This window comes from Salvelinus alpinus, chromosome 23 (assembly GCF_045679555.1).
Source record: "Salvelinus alpinus chromosome 23, SLU_Salpinus.1, whole genome shotgun sequence".
Lineage (NCBI taxonomy): Eukaryota > Metazoa > Chordata > Actinopteri > Salmoniformes > Salmonidae > Salvelinus > Salvelinus alpinus.
The window spans coordinates 31,051,736-31,066,276 of record NC_092108.1 but is presented as its reverse complement, the minus strand read 5'-3'; the positions used below and the strand labels follow the sequence as shown (position 1 = coordinate 31,066,276).

The window sequence follows — 14,541 nt, the reverse complement described above, 5'->3', positions numbered from 1 at the left end:
ACATTGTATTCTTCTTTTTTTGTACTCCCTGACGAAGGCCATGCAGCCGAAACGCGTCGGTAAAAACTTTATTTCTATTGAACATGCCATACTAATAAAGCCATTTTAATTAATTATATGAAGAGTGCCTTGGTCCTCCTTTCTTTTTGATGACCAATTTACCCCCTTTGCCAAAGAGCACCTTCTATCTACCAAAATGTATTATTGTGTACCTTAGTAGCGCTTCCCTTCCTCCTCTTTCTACGGATTATCCTAGGTGTTTCCAAATACTGTAGTCGCCCAGCCACTGATTATTTGCCAACGGCTATTTGTTGAACAGGCACTGGTGAGATGATTCCCTAATCCCTATCCCTACTGAAAGAAAATGGCTTTATATGAAGGAAACGGCAGCTGCGCATGTCAGATGGATACAGTTTTCACTTGTAGTTCATGCTGAAACCATTCAATGTTTACTCCACCAGGTGGCATCTCGAACCACTTCCTTTCACTGTCAGACGTGAAATGAGTTGGCAGCCTCATGTTCAGCCTCGTGATAATGGCACTAAAGTCAATATGATAAAATGCTGTTTATTGATTGTTGTTGTCTTAAAGAAACATTTATTACAGTAATTTAATTTCCAAAATACAGGTTACATATTACAATTTCTAAGACAAAATCCTACTAATAAGACAATAAATGAATACATATTTATTTCATCTTGGTATATAGAATATCATGTTGATAGAGCATAAGTGTAATGTGCTTTTATAGAGTTATGTGTTTCTCTGATAATACAATTTTAAAATATTTAAAGAGTGGTTCAAAACCTCCATGCCTAAAACAAAATCCCCTCATTCAACAGCAGTTGAATCAATACAGTCACGTGACTGGATGCAATGTTCATTCATTCAGTATTTCACGCACATATGAAAAGCACATTTAAGCACATGAATCATTCAAATCATTTTTGATTGAAAAGTATTTCGAGCAAATAGGATTGGTTCATTTCAGTAATGCACCACCTATTCACCCGCCCTCCGTGACGTCAGGGATAGTTTATATAGTTGAAGAATTTTCTGCGCGGTCATGTCAGATGGATACGAATTGGATTTGAGGACACGACTCCGCTGAAAGGCTCAATTGTTGAATCCGAGGCTTGTTGGAAAATATTTATTTTGGAAGAATGGATACTCCATGTTTCGCCACCTCTCAGGGTAGTTCATGTCTCACGATGAATTCGAATCTATTCAAACCTTGTCCAGAACGTGAAGTTATTCCTCCTACTAAACCGAACAGGACTAAATCCGAACAAATCAAACCAGAACTCGCCCAGGTGGTGACAGATTCCAAGACAGGAAAATCTTACAGTAAAGGAAAACTTCTGGGAAAGGTATATCAATTTGCTCTATGGATTATGTATCTCACCGAATTCAATTATTTCTACACAATTCTGGTGACAATGTGGTCTGATGGTAGTAGTCTAAAGAAAAAGAGATTGTAACAGACGCGGCATTGTCAGTTTTCATTCATTGACATGATTTGTTCAGTTAGGTCGCATGTTCTACAAAGCTACACGTTAGTCACATGTGAATGTTGCGGGATATTTACCTCGTGCGGCGTTGGATATGACAAACTTTATCCTAGCCTCCTAGTCTTTCTCTCTCACGACGAGTCTAGCGAGATGCGCCCCTCATGTGCATTAATCTAGTCTACTAGCCCAAATATCGATGTTAATGTATTATCTTTTGCGACTGAGGTGGTGGAAATTGGCACATTGGCTAATCGTAAAACCAGCCACCGTTCAAATACCACCCGTCATGAGGATAGACTACATTATTTTGCCAGTGTAATAATACATTCTAACGCCTTACTTGTTACTGGTCAGTCATTTGTTGATAGAATGTGTATATATTCTTAATGTATCAACACAAGCGCGGTGTCACTGTCTAAACATCGTTGCCTCAGTCTGCTGCTGCATGTGAGAAACAAATCATTGTTAATGCTTGTGTGATGTGGCATTACCCTAAATATAATAATTTCATTTAATTATAAATTAAATCATGTGTTTAACACAGGTACTAATAAAAAATCGAATGTATCTGATGAAAGGAAAGCGTCACAATTCTGTACGAGGTATATGTTTGGAACATACGTCATTGGATAGGCAATACAAACAGGCAGCCTAGTGTTGAAAGGCAGCAAAACCAACATCATTGTGAAAACCCCATTAATGTTATTTTATGGCTAGAAATTAAATGCCGATGCTGATTTGTCGTGTCTATGGTTTTTCTTCTAAGGGTGGCTTTGCACGATGCTATGAAATGACAGACCTTTCTAACAAGAAAATGTATGCTGTAAAGGTGATACCACAGAGCAGGGTGTCAAAACCTCATCAGAGAGATAAGGTAAGGAAACATTTGAATGTAGATCTACAGATTAACTTTTTTCCAAAGAGTGGTCTCTATTCCTACTTATTTAATGGTTAACAGTTTCATAATTTTTCTGTCAGATAACAAATGAAATCGAGCTTCACAAAACCCTTCATCACAAGCATGTGGTCAAGTTCTCCCATCATTTTGAAGACCAAGACAACATCTATATTTTCCTTGAACTCTGCAGTAGAAAGGTGAGTGGTGCTGCTGCTTTCTGTTATGGTACAGCTTGTGCAGGAATTCTGAAGGGTGCTCACTGGGTACTGACAGAATTCTCACCTTGTCTTCGCAGTCCCTGGCACACATTTGGAAAGCAAGACACACACTGACAGACCCAGAAGTGCGGTATTACCTCCGGCAGATCATATCTGGGATGAAGTACCTTCACAATAGGGGCATCCTTCACAGGGATCTCAAATTAGGTATTTAGAGTGATTTGTCAAATGTCATTTTTATTATTTTACCACCATCTCTTATTCAGTTCAGCCAATTAGAAAATGTCAATAGTATATTTAGAATTTCCTATTTGGTTGTAGTTTCATGACAAACCATTTCAGGTGTGTGCCTATTCCTCATGGGAGGCCTAGGAGGAAAATGAACTTGACAAATGTTGCTCTTGCAGGGAATTTCTTTGTGAATGAGAACATGGAGTTGCGGTTAGGGGACTTCGGGCTGGCAGCAAAGTTGGAAACAGTTGAGCAGAGGAAGAAGTAAGTCAACTGATGGAATATGTCCTATGCCGGAATATTCTTTTTTCCTTCCCAGCCAATCTGAGGTGAACACCTCTAATGCAAACCTGTTTCTCCTCAGAACTATATGTGGAACACCTAACTACCTTGCACCCGAGGTGTTGAACAGGCAGGGCCATGGAACAGAGTCTGACATCTGGTCACTAGGTTGTGTAATGTAAGTATACTTAAAATTGTGTTTTTGTGGTGTCTGAGCTACGTTGTATTTGACTTGGTGCATACTTAATGTTGGCTTTGATCTACAGTGGCGCTACAGCTCATACTTAGTGCTTAAACATTTAAAGGACGTACAGAATTTCACATATGCAAAAAGTTGTTTTAGCGTTATGAGGTAGGCCGTTGCTAAGCTAGTTTACGCTTGTAAAACGTTACTCAAATTAAGCTATGTCAACACTTGAACTCAATTGGCATTTGGGAGACTTACGGATTAGTCTTGTCTTTAACCAGGTACACGCTGATGTGTGGGAACCCTCCCTTTGAAACCCTTGATCTAAAGGAGACGTACAAGTGTATCAAGGAAGTGAAATACAACCTGCCCTCAACCCTGTCTCCTGCTGCTCAGAAACTCATCTCTGGCATTCTGCAGAAGAACCCCAGCGACCGCCTCACACTGGACCAAATCCTCAACCACCAATTCTTCACAAAAGTATGTCACCCATGCCCTGGAATTCGGCTAGAATTTACAGCACCAATTCCTATAGCTTTTTACTCATTGGATTACATTTTTAGTCTAATCTGCCTTGATTTGTATTTTGAGTGACTTTCCAATTGGTTTATGCTTCTTGATCTTGAGATGACATTTGGGTACAATTGGAGGCCTCAGCCTTGGCTATAAAGTGTACTTTCTAAAGAGGAACACTGAATAATAGCACATGGACACTGACTGAAGAGATCTCGACAGGATGTCAGTATTCATTGTGCTAAGTGTTTGATTTTTGAAGTGCCGACCTTGCATTTTCCCTGTCCTAAACCTCTTCTCTCCCTCTTATAGGCTTTCACCCCAGACAAGCTGCCTCCCAGCAGCTGTGTGACAGTGCCAGAGCTCAACCTGCCCAGCCCTGCCAAGAAGTTTTTCACCAAGATGGCCAAGAGTCTTTTTGGCAAGAGAAAATCCAAAGGTAAGCATTGTGGCAAGTCATGACTGACCTTCAAAAGGCTGCAGCCTAACCCCAGGATTAACCCTAGAATCAGGGTTTAATTGAACATGTGTTTGTTTTATAGTGGATAACAGCCATTGTGAAGAGCGGGAGAGCATCTCCAAGCTTGTGTCTGGCATCGTCAAATGCTCCATTAGTCGCCAGATAAGCTATAAAACAGTTGGAGCCAATGAGGTATGTATTATTCTCACATGACAACACATGGTACAGCAAAAGTTTTTTTCTGTAGGCTAGATAGTTTATAGCATAGGCTAGACATGTTTAATTACTTTAAGTATGCAGCCATTTTGCACTTCCTCTTGTTAGCTGAGATGCATTAGCTAAGGATCAAGCTCAGCCAGGGACTGTTATGGGGTTGCTATAGTAGTAAATCTCTCAGAATAGTTTTCTACTGTAGTTAGCAGAATCACATTTTAGCCAGAAAACATATGGAGAGCCTGGGGGATGGCTTGACCACATCTTTAAAAAAATAACCAAGCCTGTGGAATAGAATTAATGTGCAGCAGTATATGCACACTGCTAATCCTTGTTCTCACAGCCCCCTGACATCTGTTTCCCTAGCGGTGCTGTGATTCAGTACAACTGCATTTAATTCATGCGCCATTCTTTGCTTTTTGGGTCAGATTTAAAACTCTTGAAAGGAAGGAAAGCCAGTCTGTTTCCTTATGCTCAAGAAAGCTGTTTCCTTTTTCAGCCTCCCACTCCCACAGTAGGCCAGCAAGTCAGCTCTGGTCCGCTGGATACTCCAGCTGAGGAAGAGTCCAGGAAGTCCGCAGTATCAGGCTCCTTTAAAGGCACGGTGGCCAGCAGCACAGAACGTAAGTCACTACTCTGGCTGTTTGATTTACAATCAATGAGCAGTTTTAATGAACATGATCAATGCTTTAAATATAGATTATTTTAAGATCAAGGCCTTTTCCATACCTATACTTTTCAATTACTGTGAAACAGCCTTGTCTTTTTGGTGTATCCAAATTGATCTTTTTAAGTGGCTTGAATGCAATGATCGTTTCATTTTTGAGCTCATGGACCTGATAAGTGGTTGAGTCAGACTGTTGATGGTGTATAATTAAACCTCACCCTCTCCCATCTCTCTCCAGCGTGTGAAGACGGCATTACCCCTGCTGCTATCGCTGAGTCAGCCATGAATGTCCTCAACAGCTGTTTGTCTGCCATGCCTGCAGGTGAGCTTTCAGCCCCTCTGCAAGCTAGTATTCAGTGTATGTTTAAATGGAATTTAAATGGCTTGATTATACTGAAATTCTCTTAACGAGCCTTTTCTAAATAAGTCTATTTTCCTCTCCAGCTACAAGAAATCCACCTTGTCTCTCCAGACCCAAATCCTTTATCTGGGTCACAAAATGGGTTGATTATTCCAATAAATATGGCTTTGGCTACCAGCTCTCAAATCAAGACATTGGTGTGCTCTTCAACGAGGGGACACACTTGAGTCTGTGTGATCAGCGCAAGTAAGAGCCCTTTTCAATTAATTTAATAATATTCAAGCAGTTATTAGCCTTATTTTAATGCTTTGAACAATCCCGAATTGTGCTTGTTTTGTAGCCTTTTGATTGTTTCAAACCCTTGTCTAATGTATCGCAATTGTCTTCTCCATAGGACTGTGCACTACTGCATGACCAACAACAAACACTTCACCTTCCAGGCCAGTGCTTTACCAGAGCAGCTCTGCAGCCAGAAGCAGATTGTGGAGCTTATGGCCAACTACATGGAACAGAACCTCATGGAGGTAAGGCATTGGACAAGGAAGTTATAGGTTGCCTCCCAAATGGTACCCGGTTTCATTAGTACTCTACTTTTGACCAAAGAACTATGAGCCCTGGTCAAAAGTAGTGCATTTCATGGTGAGTTGGTTGCCATTTGAAACTCGGACAGTCATTGTATCTTATCAAAGTATCAGCTTGCAGTTTGCTGATCTAAGTGGTATTTTAATGTAATGTTTTCTCTTTTCCAGGGTGGAGACCTCCACTGTGAAGACCAGCCTCCCTCCCAGCCACCGCTCCTTCTGCAGTGGGTGAAGACCGACCATGCTCTGGTGATGCTCTTCAACAACGGTACCCTGCAGGTAAGACTTACTGCTACACTTCTGTGCTTTGCGTAGCACAATTTAACTGCAGCACTCTGTTATTCACCACTCACTGTAATTATATTGTACAAAATTCCCTTTGTCTTATTGTGCATTTACCATCCTTTTCTCACAGGTGAATTTCTACACTGACCACACCAAGATCATCCTGTGCAAATCCTCTGGCTCCTACCTACTGACCTACATCAGCCGAGAGCGTGTGTCCTACACCTACCTCCTGAGCATGCTGTCAGAGATGGGCTGTTCTGCCGAGCTACGGCACCGCATGCGTTACGTGGTCCAGCTGCTCGAACACCACGCTGATTCATAATGGACCCCTGCCTCACAGCTCCAGAGTAAGGTGAAGTTTCCCCCTAAATGCTGATCTAGGGTCAGTTTTGAATTCCCCATGATGGTGAAGGTTAGAATTGGGGGAGGGGAAGCTGATCCTGGATCTGTACCTAGGGAAAACTTCACCCCAGTGCCGTAACGCCTGGCTCTGTCCACAAGCCTCAGCCAATCAACCCGCTGCTTTCTGCTTCCACTGGGAGCAAATAACTCGGAGGCTCTGTTGTTAATTCAGGGAGTCTCCTATCTTCGGCTAGTGTCTGGCCTCTTTGGACTATGGTGCACATCTATCTTTTTCAGTTATTCTTTTAGAATGAAGCCTGACAACAGTAACACACTACTGGCTTGACTCACTTCATGCGCACAAACAACCTGACCCTGTTCTCTGAGTAGATGCTCAGACCTGATTCTGAAAATGGCAGGCTGGAATCACAAGCTGCCTAGTGACCAGCCCTATTATGGTTGAAAAGCTGTGAAAAGGGGCTTTTCTGCTTTTCATGCTTTGACTTCACTTGCCTTTTTTATGATAATTGAACTTCACTAATTGGTACACGATGGCATAAGGAGGGCAATGAGTGACACTATTTGCACAATCTCTTATTTCTTTGGATTGGCAGTCATTCTACCACAAGTTGCTACGTTTTTGTTCTGTTTTTACCTATAGATACCAAAAGGTCATTCTTTTAACCTTAACTGGTTAATGTGCAACTCATACCAGCATTGCCCAAAAATATTTTTGCCATGATCTGGTAATTCTCACATCGCAACTTTATTGGGCAGAAGTATATTTGACATGTTTTTAAGTTTGTATGAAAAGTTTCACAAAATTAGTTGCCTGTTTAGACCTATACATGCCTCTTGTAAGACCCTATGATCTGTGAACTGTACATGATACAGACAATGTCTTCGTTTCATTATTCTCCTTATAGTGTGCTCTAAAATATGTAATATCTCTAGATTCTGGAAAAATATATATATAACTTATTGTTTGACATTTAGCATTATCTCAAAGTACTTGTTTTGATTTGGCTTATTTTTAGACATTGTTTGGAACCAAATACTCTTCAAACAAATCACACTTCCAGTGGGCTCTTGTACTTTTAAGGAAATTACATAGGTCATTATACCAACCACAACCCTCCTTTTTAGGATTGCACATTCAACAAATCACCATTCACTGTTTTGGTGGTGCTCATAAAATTGATAACTTCAGAATTACTGGACCACACTCTGGAAATTTGATGTACATATATGTGGTGTATTTTGTTCCAAACATGGTATTAAAAGTAGCAAAATCATAAAGGGTGCTTTGAGAGATTCACACTAATATTTTTAACGTGAAAATGTTTCAAAATCTAGACATGCTAGTGCACACTAAGGAGGTTAATGACACCAAGGTGTCTATCATGTACGGATCATAAAGTCTTACAGGAGGCATGTGTATAGGTCTACAAATGGCAACTTTCATCAGGATTTTCTGAAGTTGCAAATGTGAAACATCTTTTGCCCAATGAGGTCTCTGAGAAGTGCCACAATCTTAGATAAAAAATATTTTTTGTCTTATGATGCCATGGAATCGCCCTAATATATAGTTTGTGTGTTCAGGAGTGAATGTGTGCACTCCAGTTGAAATTGGCTTTGCAAAATTGCATTGCTGTTTGGCAAAGGGGATAAAGTGCCTTTTTGAGAATTCTGTATTGTGCAATAACAGCCCTTTTGAATGTCAGGTTGTGCTGTCAATGGAAATGGGCTATGGAGGCAAATACTTTTTTACCTGGAATTGGGTAACTTAAAATGAAGCGCTAGTCTCACTACCTGGTATAAGCTTTTGGTAAAATGGTATGATAAACCTGTATCAATATGTAAAATGGCGTTTTGTCATACTGTACTCATCCCTCTTTGGTTTACCTTGCCGGCCGTCTCTGCCAAGAGTTGTATCCTTAAACTCTGACCCCTGAGTGCAAGTATTATACTACTTCCGGGTATTGTCTTTTCAAAAATACAACATTGTGAAAGCATCTGCTATTTCAGAAGAACCTTTATTTTTGACAAATGTTGTCTATTTATTTTATTTATTAATGTGTAATTCTATGGTCTTGACATGTGATATGATCACTATGTACTGTATTTGGGCGAATGGAGGAAAATAAAGTTTATGGTAATCACATTGACCATTTTGAAGTCTGACAATTGCCTGATTTCCATCTGAAAATACAACAGTTTAAGCTTTTTTGTCCCATGAGCTTATCATTTGTACAAAAAGCACATTTGGCAATGGTGTTGGTGAAATACAAATTCATTCTCAAACTAGTCTTGACCTTACACCAGAGTTGACATATTCTGGCCCTAGGAACTAGGACTTTATCACTGTTCATCCAGGTGGACTAGCTACTTGCAACAATTTGGATCTACGCTGAACAAAAATATAAATGTAACAAATTTCAAAGATTTTACTGAGTAATGAGAATCTTTCTTGTGAATTGTTAGGCCCTAATCTACGGCTTGCTCAAGACTGGAAATACAGATAGGCATCTGGTCACACAGTTGAAGTCGGAAGTTCACATACACCTAGGTCGGAGTCATTAAAACGAATTATAGGTTTGGCAAGTCGGTTAGGACATTTACTTTGTGCGTGACACGTAATTTTTCCAACAATTGTTTAGACCGATTATTTCACTTACTATCATAATTCCAGTGGGTCAGAAGTTTACATACACTAATTTGACTGTGCCTTTAAACAGCTTGGAAAATTCCAGAATGTCATGGCTTCAGCTTCTGATAGGCTAATTCACATATTTCGAGTCAATTGGCAGTGTACCTGTGAATGTATTTCAAGGCCTACCTTCAAACTCAGTGCTTTGACATCATGGGAGAATCAAATCAGCCAAAACCTCAGGGGGAAGAAATGTGGACCTCCACAAGTCTGGTTCATCCTTGGGAGAAATTTCCAAACACCTGAAGGTACCACGTTCATCTGTACAAACAATAGTACGTAAGTATAAACACCATGGCACCACGCAGCCATCATATCGCTCAGGAAGGAGACTCGTTCTGTCTCCTAGAGAATGTACTTTGGTGCGAAAAGTGGAAATCAATTCCAGAACAACAGCAAAGGACCTTGTGAAGATGCTGAAGGAAACAGGTACAAAAGTATCTATATCCACAGTATATCCACAGTAAGACATGACCTGAAAGGCCGCTCAGCAAGGAAGAAGCCACTGCTCCAAAACTGCCATAAAATAGCCAGACTACGGTTTGCAATTGCACATCGCGACAAAGATCGTACTTTTTGGAGAAATGTCCTCTGGTCTGATGAAACAAAAATTTAACTGTTTAGCCATAATCGTTATGTTTGGAGGAAAAATTAGGCTTACAAGCCGGAGAACACCATCCCAACCGTGAAGCACGGGTGTGGCAGCATCATGTTGTGGGGGTGCTTTGCCATAGGAGGGACTGGTGCACTTCACAAAATAGATGGCATCATGAGGCAGGAAAATTATGTGGATATATTGACGCAACATCTCAAGACATGTCAGGAAGTTAAAGCTTGCTAGCAAATGGGTCTTCCAAATGGACAATGACCCTAAGCATACTTCCAAAGTTGTGCCAAAATGGCTTAAGGACAACAAAGTCAAGGTATTAGAGTAGCCAGCACAAAGCCCTGACCTCAATCCTATAGAAAATTTGTGGGCAGAACTGAAAAAGTGTGTGCGAGCAAAGAGGCCTACAAACCTGACTCAGTTGCACCAGCTCTGTCAGGAGGAATGGGCCAAAATTCACCCAACTTATTGTGGGAAGCTTGTGGAAGGCTGCCCGAAACGTTTGACCCAAGTTAAACAATTTAAAGGCAATGCTACCAAATACTAATTGAGTGTATGTAAACTTCTGACCCACTGGGGATGTGATGAAAAAAATTAAAGCTGAAATAAATCATTCTCTTTATTATTCTGACATTTCACATTCTTAAAATAAAGTGGTGATCCTAACTGACCTAAGACAGGGAATTTTTACTAGGAATAAATTTCAGGAATTGTGAAAAACTGAGTTTAAATGTATTTGGCTAAGGTGTATGTAAACTTCTGACTTCAATTGTACCTTTAAAATCAAATAATATAAAAGTAGGGGTGCAGATCAGAAAACCAGTCAGTTTCTGGTGTGACCATTTGCCTCATGCAGCGCAAAACATCTACTTCGCATAGAGTGGATCAGGCCGTTTGTGGCCTGTGGAATGGTGTCCTGTTCCTTTTCAATGGCTGTGCAAAGTTGCTGGATATTGGCGGGACCTGGAACACGTTGTACACGTCAATCCAGAGCATCCCAAATATGCTCAATGGGTGACATGTTTGGTGATTATGGAGGCTGTGGAAGAATAGACATTTTCAGCTTCCAGGAATTGTGAATAGATCCTTGCGACATGGAACAGTGCATTATCATTCTGAATCATGAAGTGATGGCAGATGAATGGCACGACAATGGGCCTCGATCTTGTCATGGTATCTCTGTGCATTTAAATTGCCATTGATAAAATGCAATTTTGTTCGTTGTCCGTAGCTTATGCCTGCCCATAACATAACCCCACCGCCACCATGGTACACTCTGTTCACAATGTTGACATCTGCAAACTGCTCGCTCACACAAAGCCATACACACTGCCATTTGCCCGGTACAGTTGAAACCAGGATTCATCGGTGAAGAGCACCCTTCCCCAGCATGCCAGTGGCCATCGAAGGTAAGCATTTGCCCACTGGAGTCGGTTACTACACCGAACACGTAGATGAGTTTCCCTGAGACAATTTCTGACAGTTTCTTTAAAATGTTTCTGGAGGCTTATGAAATAAACATAAAATTATCTGGCAACAGTTCTGGTGGACATTCCTGTAGTCAGCATGCCAATTGCGCTCTCCCTCAACTTGAGACGTGACAAAACTTTGGTGGCCTTTTATTGGTGGCCTTAAGGTTCACCTGTGTAACAATCATGCTTTTTAATCTGCTTCTTGATATACCACACCTATCAGGTGGATGGATTAACTTGGCAAATGCTCACAAGGATGTCAACAAATTTGCGCACAAAATTTGAGAGAAATAAACTTTTTGTACCTATGGAATATTTCTGGGAGCTTTTGTTTCAGCTCATGAAACATGGGACCATCACTTTACATGTTGCATTTATATTTTTGTTCAGTATAGTTGTTGCCAGTGCGTATGACTCACTCACAATAAACTCCATGGACTATGACCAACGTGAAAAGAGAATGGTTTTGGAACATGGCAACTGCAAAGTCATCATGTTGCGTGTCCCAAAGACAGCGACTGGCCACTCGTAGACCCTGGTTCCTGTTCTGCCCCACCACCACCTGACACACCAGCTTGTACCGCGGAGGACTGATCTCTTTCACTTTGCTCTTCACCATGTCTGACAGAATCTGGCTAAGATGGCTGCCTGAGGCTGCGTTATAGCTGGCCCCATCCAGATAACTATCCAGCATGGCTTGCACAAGCTTCTGGACCTTACTGGCTTTAAAAAGACATCCCTTCTCTGGTTCAGTCTTATAGGTGTTCTCTAGCTGGACAGGCTGATGGAGCGGCAACCCAGAGAAACTGGCCCGACTGCCCTGAAGCCAACCGCCAAAAGAAAAACGCTTGGTCAGGGCGACCAAGTCCCGGCGTATGAAAGGGGAGTTTGGGTTGCTGATATTGGGGCTCCTGGATGAGGACTCGATAGGGAGGAAGCCCCTCGGGAGTAGAAGAGGGTACCGGGGATGCTGCTGCTGCTGTTGGTCCCTAGACAGGGAGCTGCGGAGGGTGGAGATGGAGCCTTGGCGGCTCTGGCGAAGCTTCCGGGAGCCCCATGGTTCCATGGCCTGCTGGTTACACTGAGCCAGAATCTCCTGGGAGAGAGGGGGCTGCTGGGTCGTCATTTCGAGCCAAACCTGAAAGTCGAGGGCACTGTACTGTACAAGGATGCAGTTGCTTGCCGGTACATTCAATTAATCACATTCATTTGCATCACTGTTATTTGCCAGAGGAATCAATCTGTCCTGAACTATGGATTTTCAGAGTGCTGCCCTAAGTCTTGTCTATCATATTAGTAAACATCTCCCTTTCTGCATGTGGAGAATAAAAATAGCCTTTACATTAAATGTAAATAAGACACAAAGAACACCATATCACCAGTTCTTTCTGAATGAGCATAATCCACAGCATTTTGGTTCACGTCACTGTATGTCCTAAATTTAACCCCTTTGCTAATTCCATCCACCCCTAATACCCTCATGAGAGTTCCTATCAGCATGATGGCTAAAATACCGTAATTTACAATTTCCACTTGTGCTTATCAGTAACTTTAAATAACATCTTTAAAACTATGTATGTGAGATTAAGGTCAACTATTCAAAGGACAAGCGCTGAAGCATACAATAGTAGGTTAGAAAATGTGCTCTTTAAACAAACCAAAGGGAAATCATTTTGACACACAGTATGATGTCATGGGGAAGTTATGTTTACTTAAAAAACGAGTTATGTTGCATGTGTGTCACACTATATACAATCCCATTATGTTGCCTACAAACTTCCCCTTTTTCAAATGAGTCAATCATGCAGCCAGTTGCAAACAGTAGCTTTAGCACACCCCGAAAAATAACAAAATACTGTGACCACAACCAATAACAACAGTAATATAAGTATAACCTTACCTTTTAAAATCACTGGAGTGCTGTATGATGATAAACTCTCCGGTAAAAGCTTTGTGACTCAGACACTCGCTCCTCTGCATGCTAAGGAAAGTTATCAGGCGAACACTGGCCAACCCACCAACAGGAGTTTTACTAGTTTGGGTTCTCAGCAAGCCACTGTGGGTAAATCATTGGCTAGAAGGCCAGTGCAGGTCAGCAACTACAACAGGCTGAGAGCTAAGCAATCATTCCCTGGGAGAGATGTGCAGTCTCTGGCTTACTGCCACGTCCTCTGCTGTTGTCATGGCAAATTGTTTTCTTCAACCTGAACAGTGACCTTCTGAATCAATGGGCTTGTCTGTGTTTGCTGTCTTTGGAATCATTCGATTAAGCAATTGAAATACGAATGGATGAATATGACAGTGTCAACAAATTCAATAGTGAAAAGGATCAGTCATTTCATGTGGGTATTTCATTGCTATATTATCAATGGCATTGGTGTTGCAGATTCTGATTTGATTCTGAGTTCCATGCATGATTGACAGGTGTCCTTCCCTATAATACCATGGCTTTGGACTCATAAAACACAACACAAAATGTGCATGTAAGAATGTAGATGTAAGCATGTATGCATATAAGATCATTTGGGTTGGCCACAATGGCGATGCAATACACACAGATTAACAGAGACAAATGGAAGATAGTTTGTATGCTGTGGACTGGGAATCCAGCTAACTCCGGAGTATCTCTCTCTTGATTGCAAGTCCTAAAAGACATCCAAGCATCTGAACTGGGGCACTAGCGGGTGGTCATCAAAAGGCATCTGGCACCCATGAAGAGAGAGAAAGCTAAATGTGCCATTCCAAATGCTTCATTGCAAAGTGGCTTTAGCTTTTAATTTCAGGGCATTCAGAAATATGCGACAGTGCAAATGAGAAAATGTTTTCCTCTAACCAAAAATATCCCCAAAGCATGAGAGTAATTGTGCAATCCATCTGTTTGTGCCTAGGGTGTTTAACATTCTGACGTCAGAGGAAGAGTAGAAGGGCAGAGGCACTAATGAGCAGAGCACCGTCTAATTCATTTTCCTAATTAACAATGCTATCTTCTCACAGTCGCAG

At 41.3% G+C, this 14,541-nt stretch overlaps 2 protein-coding genes across 2 annotated transcripts; one reads left to right on the top strand and one right to left on the bottom strand.

The window, feature by feature from the left end:
- Nucleotides 1–1,065: 1,065 nt before the first annotated feature.
- Nucleotides 1,066–8,920, top strand: LOC139550791 (serine/threonine-protein kinase PLK3-like). The gene is made up of 15 exons (XM_071361947.1): nt 1,066–1,370; nt 2,278–2,385; nt 2,490–2,606; nt 2,705–2,834; nt 3,035–3,122; nt 3,223–3,318; nt 3,609–3,807; nt 4,153–4,279; nt 4,383–4,492; nt 5,013–5,136; nt 5,419–5,502; nt 5,625–5,787; nt 5,936–6,065; nt 6,291–6,401; nt 6,538–8,920. The coding sequence occupies exons 1-15, from the start codon at nt 1,164–1,166 to the stop codon at nt 6,730–6,732; spliced, it is 1,989 nt and encodes a 662-aa protein (XP_071218048.1). The 5' UTR covers nt 1,066–1,163; the 3' UTR covers nt 6,733–8,920.
- On the bottom strand, nt 8,770–13,579 carry LOC139550792 (dynein light chain Tctex-type 5). Its single transcript, XM_071361948.1, has 2 exons — nt 13,442–13,579; nt 8,770–12,679 (listed from the first exon to the last, which is right to left on the bottom strand). Exon 2 carries the CDS (start codon nt 12,665–12,667, stop codon nt 11,957–11,959), a length of 711 nt encoding a protein of 236 aa, XP_071218049.1. The 5' UTR covers nt 12,668–12,679; nt 13,442–13,579; the 3' UTR covers nt 8,770–11,956.
- Nucleotides 13,580–14,541: the final 962 nt, after the last annotated feature.

What these genes read in the sequence shown, in the direction of transcription:
- LOC139550791 (XM_071361947.1), top strand. Translation starts at nt 1,164, where the DNA reads ATGGATACTCCATGTTTCGCCACCTCTCAGGGTAGTTCATGTCTCACG. An exon ending in ACAGTTGAGCAGAGGAAGAA is followed by an intron (nt 3,123 to 3,222) that starts GTAAGTCAACTG and finishes GTTTCTCCTCAG; the next exon opens with AACTATATGTGGAACACCTA. An exon ending in ACCACCAATTCTTCACAAAA is followed by an intron (nt 3,808 to 4,152) that starts GTATGTCACCCA and finishes TCCCTCTTATAG; the next exon opens with GCTTTCACCCCAGACAAGCT.
- LOC139550792 (XM_071361948.1), bottom strand. Translation starts at nt 12,667, where the DNA reads ATGACGACCCAGCAGCCCCCTCTCTCCCAGGAGATTCTGGCTCAGTGT.